Raw genomic sequence first — 12,324 nt, forward strand, 5'->3', positions numbered from 1 at the left:
AAGTACACTGAACCTGATACAAGAGAAAGTGAGAATAGCCCCAACTCAATGGCACAGGAAGAGACTTTCTGAACTGTTAGCATAGGCACTAAGATGAAAAAATAATAATAAACTGGACCTCATGAAACAGAAAAGCTTCTATAAGGCAAAGGAATCTGTCATTTGGTCAAAGTTGCAGCCTACACAATAGGAAATTATTTTTACCAACTACACACATAATTTCCATAATATGTACAAAAACAAACCCTCAAAAATGTACTAGATGCCTCCCAATATATTTACACAATGGAGAACTATTCAGCGGGGGAAAAAACAATGGCATCTTGAAATTTGCAGGCAAATGGATAGCACTAGAAGAAACCATCCTGAGTGCAGTAATGCAGTCACAAAAAGACAAATATGCTATGTACTCACTCATATGTGGATTTTAGACATGGATGAGGGGAGTGCCAGCCTACAATCCCACTGCCAAACCTTCATCCAGCGACCGATGGAAGCAGAGGCAGTCTGAACAGAATCTTCAAGACAAGAAACTCATATGACTGAAAAATACTTAAAGTGTTGATTAACATCCTTAGTTATTAGGGAAATACAAATGAAAACTACTTTGAAATTTCATCTTACATGTGTCAGAATTGCTAAGATCAATAAAACAATTGACAGCTCATGCTGGCAATGATGTGGAGTAAGGTGAACCCTCATCCATTGCTAGTAGGAGTACCTTGTGAAGACAGGACTCAATCTACCTCAAGACCCAGCTATACAACTCATGGGCATATACTACAGGGACATTTGCTCAATGATGTTTGTTGCAGCTCTATTCATAATAGCCTGAAATTGGAAACAACCTAGATATCCCTCAACAAATAAATGAATAAATAAAAAGTGCTGCATTTTTACAATGGAGTATTACTCAGCCATTAAAAAATGAAATCACAAAATGTACTGGTAAATGACTAGAACTTGAAAAAAAATCCTCCTGAGTGAGGCATCCCAGACATAGAAAGACAAACATCGTACATGTATGCTTATATATGACTTTAGTGGTTAAGTCCATGATAACCAAGCTACAATCCATAGAACTGTGGAGGTTAGGTATTGAGTAAGGGACTATGGGGTAACTATATATCTCCCTATGACAGAAAAATAGAAATAGAATAGATAATTACAGATGAATGGGGGGTGCTGAAATGGGATGATCAAGTAGGGAGAGTAGAAACAGGAGCAAGAGATGGAATATGGAGAGTGACAGCTACAATTAAGGTCCATTTGAATGAAGGGTAATATGAAAACATAATACAATAGAAGCTTTATAAAAATATACGTATATGAATGCAATCTAGATGAAATCCCCTAATAACAGGAGAGACATATTCTCAATTAACTATCGCTTGTCAACAGATGAAGCTTCCAATTCCAGGAATGGGTTGCATCTAATTGAATTGTTGGGCAAAAGGGTCCTACAGGAACCCCAAAACAACCAAACAACCCAGGCTGTTTCCACATCTGTAGGTTGTTCTTCACAAACTGAAGGCAGGGCCCCATTGCTGAAGCCAAACCTACCTAACTCATTGTATATGGATAAGTTGAACTTGTGTCTATTTAGAACCTTTATACCTAAGTGCTTGTGTCTTTATAATGGAAAGTACTCTACACATTACCAAAGGATAAATGTAAACCCCAACCCAGTCGCAACCCTTTTGATCTACAATGGTGCCCTGTCTACAAGATATGCTAGTGTAATGGTGGCACAAATCTTGTGGGAGTAACCAACCAATCTTATTGGACGTAAGGCCCACTGCACAGATAGAACCTATACCCAACATCGTTTGGGTGACCAAGAATCTGAGATTAGGGTAAAATCAAGTACTACTGTTTTAAATACAAAAGAAAACAACAACAACAAAACATATGGCAATATAATGACTCTTAAAGACATTCTACTATAATCATAGATGAGTGCCTTGCTCAGCTATCATCATAGAAACTTCCTCCTGCAGTGGATGGGAACAAAAATAAAGACCCACAGCCAGACATTATGCAAAGAATGAGATACCTTGGAACATTAAATACTAAACAGTGTATCTCCATCAAATCCCTCCCCTTAGGGCTCTAAAAACTCTGTGGAAGAGCTGGAAGAAAGAGTCAGAGGGGATGGAGACCACCAAGAAAACAAGGCCCTCTGGATTAACAGGATCAGTGCACACATAAGAACTTACTGAGACTGGGGCAGCTTGCATAGGGCCTACATGGGTCTGCATTAGGTGTGTTCCTAGGGCCGAAAGGACACATGCTCCCATGCATAACACAGACACCATCTCCAATTGATAACCACTTACAAAAGAAAATTAAGTTTTTTCCAAGGGAGTCTCATTGGGGAAACAAATTACTCTTAAGGGTAGGCTGCAAGCCCAGCAATAAGTGACAAACAGAAAACAAACTCAATGGCATCATTGGAAGTTCCTTGTCTCATAATGTTGTACCAGGGCTTTTTAAATTTTATCTTATTTTGTTTTTACTTTATTATATTTTATGTATGTATTTTTTCTCATTTTACCCTACATGTTCTTTTTTATATACCATGGCTTCCAATTCAATGTTTTCATGGGATTTCTGAGTATGGGAACAAATGAATCTCTGCATCTATATCTGTTTATTGTGTTTTTTCTTGGGCTCTTTTCTTTTTGCTTGCTTGTTTTGTTCAATTCTAATGTATTTCTTTTGCCTTATTATAACATATTTTATCTTATTATTATCCAATTGAAGCTTGTTTGTTTTCTAATAAGAGACAAAAGGGGGTTGACCTAGTTGAGAGTGGAGGTTCAGAGGCACTGAGAGGAGTACAGGAGGTGAAACCATAATCAGGATGTATTTTGTGAGAAAAGGGGCTACTTTCAATAAAATAAAAAATAACTATCATTGTTATTAAATTAAATCAGTGCACCAAATTCATCCGACAGGTACTGAGCTATGGTAAGCACTTGAAGTACACTGAATTGGTAAGTGCCTTGGTTATTGTGCAGTATGTAGGATAGTAGAAAGGGGACACACACCGAACACTGTTAGGTTATCATGTTCAGTGTAAGAATCCAGCATAATAAAATCAGAGAACATACTTGGACAAGAGTTGAAATTGAAATCCAAAGTGTGGAAATGTATGTTCTTCTAGCCCACTGCATTTGTTGTTCTTTACACAAGCAATTTCTTTTTGAACACTTTGTATCTTGTTTATAACTCTTTACACACCACACACTTTATAATATATATGGAAATAGATAAATGAAGACACAAGAAGATAATTAGCCATATTAAACGTTGAATGCAGCATGGCTATAATGGAGTAAACTAGTTCAAATGTGGACTAGATATAACCACATGGGAAAGGTAGAGAGGTGGAAAATTACTTCCTAATATTCCACATCACAAAGGGATGGTTATGACTTAAAATATTATATCTGTCTCCAAACCAATTATAATAGGATGTTGCTTATAGCCCTCATCTGCTCAACACTCTATGGAATGTGTTGAAATATCACATTAAGCTCCATTAATGTTCCAGTGAACACATATTAAATGGGGTTTGAAAACTTTTATTAAGAAAAGATAACTAAATGGGATATGTTAATCAATTGTTTTGACTTGCTTCAGGATAGTGTATAGAGCCCCATGGGAATGTCTAATTGCCATACCTCGTTTCTGTCCCAAGGGCATTTAGTGGCAGTGTTACTTGTGTTCTCAGTTCCTTATAGACAAGGGTGTCCATAAGTCATGTGCACATGCAAGTGGCTGGACAGTAAATGAGCAGGGGATCTCATCCTCTGATGAAAGCCAGGTAAGATGCTAGGACAAGGTAGACCACATTGGGCAGAGATTGTTGAAAGGTAAGATGGAAGGAAGAGAACAGAGCAGGGGAACACAGAAAGGAGCAGAGAGGCAGGTGCACTACAGGTCTGCTAAGAGCAGAGATGTTTACATGGTGGGTTTGGAGTAAGAGACACAAACTGAAGATCACGGGAACTAAATGAGAAATCTGCAGGAAACTTTCAAGCAATACTTTTTTTTCCAGGTGAAAACATTAGAGCCAGCTATGAACTACTTATGGGGTAGAATTCTCATGTGGACCGCACCATGACACTGTATACTTTGTTTCCTCACACAACCATTAAATTTGGTAGGTACATACATATATATATATATATATATATATATATATATATATATATATATATGAGTATTTTTAAATAGACTTTTTCAATTTTTCAAATTTCACCCCAATTCTCTTTTTCTGCAGTATAGTATTTATTTTTTTAGCTTTGTGAGGTAGCATTTATTGTTTCTTTCTCTTTTTTAAAGATTTTTTATTTAAATTAGAAAAAAGCTTGTTTCACATGTCAATTCCAGCTCCCTTTCCCTCCCCTTCTCCCTTACCTCCCCACCAACTTTCAGTCCCCCACCCAATCCCCACTCCATTCCCCAGGGAGGAGGAGGCCTTCCATAGGGAATCTACAGAGTCTGTCATTTCATTCAGGGCAGGGCCTAGGCCCTCCCCCAAGAGTCTAGGCTGAGAGAGCATCCCTCATTGTGGGATGGACACCCAGAGTCCATTTATATGCCAGGGATAAATACTGATCTACTACCCAAGGCACCATAGATTGCCTAGGCCTCCTCACTGACACCAATATTCAGGGGATCTGGATCAGTCCCATGCTGGCCTCCCAGCTGTCAGTCTGGGGTCCAAGAGCTCCCCCTTGTTCATGTCAGCTGTTTCTGTGTACTGTTAAGCAGAAAAAAGCGATGGAATCCTGAAATTCACAGGCAAATGGATGGCACTAGAGGAAACCATCCTGAGTGAGGTAACCCAGTCACAAAAAGACAAACATGATATGTACTCACTCATATATGGATTTTAGACATCGATAAGGGGAGTGCCAGCCTACAATCCCTCTGCCAGAGAGTCTGGGAAACAGAAACTTCATCCAATGACTGATGGAAGCAGAGGCAGACTCCCACAGCTAAACACTGGACTGAACTCCTGGAACCCAGTGACAGAAAGGGAGGACTGATGAGAAAAGGGGTCAATTCTAACTTTTTATAGAGCCCTTGTGTTCGCAATCCCCTTCCCCCTTATATGACTCCTCCTCACTCTCTTCAGCTAAGCTGCAGGAGCTCAACCCAGTGCTTGACTATGTTATCACTGCATCTGCTTCTATGCTACAAGATGTAGGTTCTATTATGACAACTGGGGTAGTCAATAATCTGATTATAGGGGTAGGCCAGTTCAGGCACCCTCTCCACTATTGCTAGGAGTCTTAGCTGGGGTTATCTGCTGTATCCTCTGGCAGGTAGAGGGGGAAGGGCCATTCCCCAGGTCTCTTCCTGGAGCTAAGCAGGACAGTGAGTTCTGGGGACTCAGACTCTTCTGCCCTACTAGTTACCAAGGAGAAAATACACACTGAGTCAGGAGACTTGTCAAAGCAGGATCTCTATTTCTTCCAACAGGCAGGAACTCATATAGACCTAAGGTAGGGGATGGGAATCTTAGGATGGGGTAAGGTGACATGAGGAGTAAGAGCCAATAGTGTTCCGCCAGTTGGCATGTAGCTAGACAGGGGGCAGTCTTACATCAGGCCTTGCTGAATCACCCCCACATAGAGGTTACAGGCCAGAAACAGGTCTCCAAACTCTAGCTAGGCTCAGGAGGTTATGCTCGGCCTCACATCTGAGCCTTAAACTCAAGTCAGGCTCAGGAGGTTACACTGGGCCTATCATCTGAGCCTTTTTAGGCCCTACAGTCATCCATGTGGGTTTCTGGGAATTTCCCTAGCATCCATAACCCCATTATGGCTCCCTCTACCAAGATATCTTTCATTGCTCCCTCCTCTGATCCTTCCCCAACTTAGCCATCTGAAGCCCTCATGCTCCCATCTTCCATCCCCTCCCTCCTACTCCCCTTCCCAGTTTACCCAGGAGATCTTAAATACTTTCCTTTCCTGGGGACCTCTGTGTGCATCCCTCCTAGGGTCCTCCATTGCACCTAGATTTTCTGGAGTTGTGAATTGTAACCTGGTTATCCCTTGCTTTACATCTAATATCCACTCAGGAGTGAGAGCACATACCATCTTTGTCTTTCTGGCTCTGGGTTACCTCACTCGGCATGGTTTTTTCTATTTCTATCCATTTGCCTGCAGATTTCAAGACGTCATTAATTTTTTAGTTTCTATGTTTTAATAGCTTTCAGGTAATGCTAATATAGATGTGATTCACAAGCACTGATTATATATTTTTAAATATTTAGATAATCCAATGTTAATAATATATTTTAAACCAAAAAACATCAGTGCACTTTATATCTAGTTTATCAATGTGTTTCAAAGCAAACACTCAAAGTCAGAGCCCTGAAATTTTGATGCTCATTCCACAATGTAATAGTCTGCTTATGCTGTCCTTGGGGTTTTTCTTGCTTTCTTACCTCTGATGTTGCTTTTCCTTATCTTTTTACTGTAGTATTTGGATTTTTATAGATATTTTATACAGCAGTTTTAAGTTAATCCCAAGAAATTAATAAACATACTTTCTTTACTATTATAGTATTATTGAAAGGTTTATTTGACTCCAATATCAACTCAAATGTAAAGATATGAAATAGGGACATTTTATGCTTTTAAAAATTGTTGGTTGGGCTGGGGTATATGTCAATAGTATAATATGTCCTTAAGATGCATAATGCCTTAAGTTCAGTGGCCAGCTGGTAGAAACAAAGAAGGAAGAAAGGAAGGAAGGAAGGAGAAAGAAAATGAGGGAGAAGAAAGTAAAAATAATTAAATTAATACATGTTCATTTGTGACATAATGGGCTCTTATCTCACCTGATATCAGATATGGTACTGATATGAGATGTTATTTTTCACTATATTTTTGAAATCCTCATGTCTTGAGATATACATTTTTATACATTGCCAATATTATACTTTTTTGATTGAAGTAACTTAATGCTGCAAAGGGAAATAGCAAAGTAGAATATCTTCCTTTCATTGTTTTTAATATTATACAGAATTTAACTGCAAAATTGTGTTGTGTTTCTCCCTTAAAGCCATTAGATAGCCACATCATTCATAAATTTCTTAATATTGATGGTTTTATTCATAAGACAATGTTTTCAATTATAATGCAATAGTCTATATATTTAACATCAGCTTAGGAATATGTTGTGTATAACATTTGTGTAGATATTCATAATTAACTTGTTATGAGTAGAATGTTTTAAATTTTAGCAGTTTTCAATTTCAACCCACTTGAGATTGTCAGCCAGTGCCAATTACTCTTCTAGGCACATTTCTGTACGTATAAGCGTTATTTCCCTCTGTTTCCTTCTACAGTTATCAGTGATATCCTTTTTTAAAAAGACTCTGGAAAATAACAATTCCAGTAATGACAGAATCTTGGTATGAGTAAATAAATAATATAGCTAAGTCATGATGTGGGAACTGAAAGACAGAAAGATTAAATTACTTTATGAGTATGTGACAATCCACTACTCTCTATTTGAAATGCTGGCAATGTGACAATTTGAATCCAAATCAGAAATAGATATATTGACCAAAAAACATTCACCAGATTTTACCTTATGGGGAATTTCTTTCAACTTTCCTTCCAGAAGAAACATTGCAAATATTGACTCCTAACTTCCCATCTTCATAGCATAGACATTGAGATAATATGCTTGACAGTTTGTATGAAAAATCGAATTGAAGATATCAAAGGGATGGGTAAGTGTGATTTTTGTGCCAGCAAAGTATGTAATGGTTGCAGGATGCTACCTTGAAAGTAAAGAAGCCCTAAGACTCTGGGAATCCTTCAATGAAATTTCTGCTTATAAAAGTCATTAATTGCAGAATAAGGAGCTCACATGAGGAAAACCTCAGTGGGTGTAAATGGTAAATGGTAAATAAGAGAACCTTAAAGAAAATGCCAAAAAAGAAAGAAAATGCCACACAGCTGCCCAGCACTCAGAAAGACAGAAGGTTGCAATAGTCATATGCTTATATGCTTTACAGAAAGTTTTGCAAATTGGTTCACCTTGGGATTCAAGAATGGTTTCTAAATTATGATGTTAAATTAAATGCAGATGGTATATTCTTGTATGTTTCGCACATGGGTGCATATGGGCTGGTAAATTTTATGCTATGCTCTTTGTCACATTAAGATAGGTTGAGGAAAATTGCATCTATTTTTTTTAATTTGTGAAGATGAAATGTTAATTCAAAAAAATTTTATCCAACAAAATGTCATTATCCACACAGTTCATTGTGAATACACAGGAGTAAATGTGAGGCAGATGAATGGATTGTTTATATGTATTATTCATATATTCACACATATGAATATGTGTATATGAGTTTGTATGGATGTGGGTTTGTGAAATTAATGACTTTTAAATTATTATTTTTAGCTCTTTCTCCAAGCTAACAATAAGTTGTATGTTTGCTTATTTTCTCTTAAACCTTGGAAATTGTCAAAAGAGAGATTCAAGTTCTTTAATGTGCAAACATGGACTGTTAGTCTCATTTTCATTTTCCAGGTGAACAAATAAGCCAAAGAAAAGGCACCTCACCACATGCTAAGGAAAGTTAAAGGCAACATACTATAAAAGAAATGTAGACATTGTGTTTTTAACTTTATTCTTTCATCTGTTGTTCTATGTATGCAATCATAAAGCCATTTAATCCTCTCATAGAAGACTATATTTCAGTTTTGGAGTGTGAACTAGTGAGAGAGTTAAAACTTACTTTGTGGTGAAAACACTATGATACGCTTGAATGAATCATATGCCAGTCGCCCAGTTTTCGTTCTGACAGGCATCCCAGGGATGCCAGACAAGAACCCATGGATGGCTTTTCCCCTGGGATTTCTCTACACACTCACCCTCCTAGGAAATGGCACCATCTTAGCAGTTGTCAAGGTGGAGCAGAGCCTTCATGAGCCTATGTACTACTTCCTTTGCATCTTGGCTCTAACTGATGTTAGTCTCTCCATGTCCACTCTGCCCTCTATGCTCAGCATCTTCTGGTTCAATGTCCCTGAGATTCCCTTTGATGCATGTGTGACACAGATGTTCTTCATCCATGTGTTTGGATTGGTAGATTCTGGAGTCTTATTGTCCATGGCCTTTGACAGATTTGTGGCCATCCGGGACCCTCTGCATTATGCTTCCATCCTCACTCATAGTGTTATTGGAAAGATTGGACTAGTTGTCTTTGCCCGAGCAGTCTGTGTGGTCTTCCCAGTGCCCTTTCTTATAAAGAGGCTGCCCTTCTGTGGTCCCAATGTCTTATCTCATTCATACTGTCTTCACCAAGATATGATGCGCCTAGCCTGTGCAAGCACTCATGTCAACAGCCTCTATGGCCTCATTGTCGTCATCCTCACATTAGGGCTTGATGCCCTCATCATTCTCTTCTCCTACATACTGATCCTGAAGACAGTGCTGGGCATTGCCTCCAGAGCTGAGAGGCTCAAAGCCCTCAACACCTGCCTCTCTCACATCTGTGCTGTGCTTCTCTTTTATATTCCTTTCATTGGCGCCACCATGATCCACAGATTTGGGAAACATTTATCACCAATCATGCACATGCTCATGGCCAATATCTACCTTCTCCTTCCCCCGGTGCTAAACCCCATTGTCTACAGTGTGAAGAACAAGCAGATAAGAGGTCAGATAATGCGAATGTTCCAGGGGAGAAAGAGCAGAGCCTAGTCAGATAGAATCACATGTAAAATAAAAATTAAGTTAACACTGGAGCAATCCATTTTTATACTTTCAACAGCTATGATACAATCAAATTTTGAAATCTGCTTAGTATATAATGTAGGAATGAGCAAAGCTATCGGCAAAGATAAAACACATCATTTTTGTTATGGTTGTATTCAATTTACAAAGTATGTATTTATATCTGCTATCACAAATCAAATTTAATTTGATGATACTGTACTTTTTCTCTAAAAAAGTGGGCATGAGCACCAGTAATAATGTACTGTCTGTTTACAGTTAACCTTTATGAGTATCTTCTTTGTTCTTTCTAATAGTTCTTTGAGAATTTGTTCTTACAATGTTAAGTAATATTTGATGTATCAGTTAAGCAATAGTTGCATTAAGAATGATTCGAGGACCGACAGCCTCCAAAACAATACAGAGAAACCCTGCCTCGTAAAACCAAAAAAAAAAAAAAAATGAATCGATAAGCCCCACAATGCCACTCAAGAAGTGGGTTATAAAATATTATATTTTTAATAGAAAAAGAACTACTATAATACCACACAACCATTCAATTACCTTTATGTCTAAGTATTCATGTTTTGAAAAGATTCTGTGATTAAAATTATACAGATTAGTCCTAGTACATATCTTTTCTTTTAAGTGATATAATTTTCCTTTACATTTTAATGCAATCATACAGAATTCTTTTGACCTAGCAAGACTGCTGCCAATTTTACTGTGTACTAGAGGTTTTGATAAAAGATGACAGAATAAAGCCACTTCAGGGTTTGCATAAATGGAGTGGAAATGCTGAGCATAAATGAGGGATTTGAAATGCAATATACACATGTTAAGATGAATATGTAACATGCTCTTGTATTTATGCTAAATCTGTTTTGATAGTATTTAAAACATCAAACAACTAATTTGTTATAAGGTCATTTAGCCACCAACAAATATATATTTAACACTAAGAAGTACCAGTAATTATGCTAGACACCCTATTTTCGCTCAGTTCTGCAATGTTTCTCTGTAAAGAAATACACTCAGATGATACCAATGCAAACAAGATCATATTAGAATTCTATATTTAATGTGAAGGGGATAATTTATAAAACTAGACAATCTACCTGTTATTCCACTGAATTCTTCAACAATCTTTGAAAATATTTGTGATAAGCATTTTCTACAGAAGGAAAGTGAGATGCAGAGCAGTAACTTGTCAAGGTTATACTAATTCTAAGTAGCATAACTGAATTCAAATGGTTCACTACTTCCCTGAAACCTGTAAACTGAGGTTTGGCCCATGCCTCAGAGTTTCCAAGACTCACAAGCAAATTCCAAAGAGCAAAAGGACCTTGTGGCCCTATGAAAAATGGCAGAGAAGCAAGAGCAATTGATACTGCTGAAACATTAAGCAAGAACTTAACCTTGACCCCATGGACTACATGAAGTTAGTTTAAGGATAATCCTAAAAGATTAGTTTATTATATTCCTATAAATTATCAGGCCATTTCTTGACTTATGTAGAATTTGGATGTATATGTTTGGAAGTTATCAGTATTATTGCAATATAAATGGGAAGCAAGCACCAAAAAGAAAGTCATAAATAATCATAATCTATTGGTCTATGAGGATAACTAATAGTACTTTATTTTCATTTGTTTATTTCATCCTTCAAAAATGCTACTTTATGTTACCATGCATGAGATATAATATTGTTATAATAGTGTTTGTATATAATTTGAAATAATTATATATAGAATGCAATTTTATTTAGAGATGTACTTGCTTCATTTTGTATCAAATTTAATAGTTTAGTAATCATACAAAATAATTACATTGCATCTAAAGTGAGAGCAAAACACAGTTGCTTAGGGAATATATTTGTAGTATTCAAACTCCAGGGAAATAGGAGCTAAAGATGCGCTCTCTATTTTCTCTGATCCTTTATTCTTCAATGGGTCTATGAGGAAACAAAATAAAAACTCAATATTCTTTCTGTAAGCCTCTGCCAATACTCTGTAGCTATTCACACAAGCACAGCTTATGATCTCTGTAGCTATTCACATAAGCACCTGTATATGCTCTCTGCAGATATTCACGCAATCACTGTATAAGGTTTCTGCAGATATTTACACAAGCACCCACGTATGCTCTCTGTAGCTATTCACACAAGCACCCACATATGCTCTCTGTAGCTCACCATCTGATCCTTCTCCAGGCCCCGGCTTTACCTCCATTAATGTTTCCACAGTTCATATCTCCTTTTATGCAAAAATTTAAATATCTCATCTGAACACCCCTTGAACCTTATTTCTTTCAAGTATTTATAATTTCATTTAATCTTGTTAGTAATTTTATGGCACCTTTCATTTCTACTTTCTGTTCTTCTTCCAACATGTGATGAGGCTATGTCTCCATGTTTCATGCTAACTTTTAACCATTCTCTCCCTTCCTACATGTCTCTTTGTCTCTTTCCCTGTCTTTGAAAAATTTTAGTTAAATTCACTACATAAAAAACATAAACTAATGGGAGCAGATGAAGAAACACAAACCAAACATTAGGCA

The 12,324-nt window shown here is 37.2% G+C and overlaps 1 protein-coding gene across 1 annotated transcript; it reads left to right on the forward strand.

Annotated features, from left to right (window-relative positions):
• The first annotated feature begins 8,802 nt into the window (after positions 1-8,802).
• Positions 8,803-9,753, forward strand: LOC101828376 (olfactory receptor 51H1-like). The gene has a single exon (XM_005074142.1). The coding sequence runs from the start codon at positions 8,803-8,805 to the stop codon at positions 9,751-9,753; it is 951 nt and encodes a 316-aa protein (XP_005074199.1).
• Positions 9,754-12,324: the final 2,571 nt, after the last annotated feature.

Source organism: Mesocricetus auratus, unplaced genomic scaffold (assembly GCF_017639785.1).
Source record: "Mesocricetus auratus isolate SY011 unplaced genomic scaffold, BCM_Maur_2.0 Super-Scaffold_4256, whole genome shotgun sequence".
NCBI classification, from domain to species: Eukaryota; Metazoa; Chordata; class Mammalia; order Rodentia; family Cricetidae; genus Mesocricetus; species Mesocricetus auratus.

Excerpts from the sequence above, each read along its gene's own strand:
- LOC101828376 (XM_005074142.1), top strand. The coding sequence starts at position 8,803 with ATGATACGCTTGAATGAATCATATGCCAGTCGCCCAGTTTTCGTTCTG.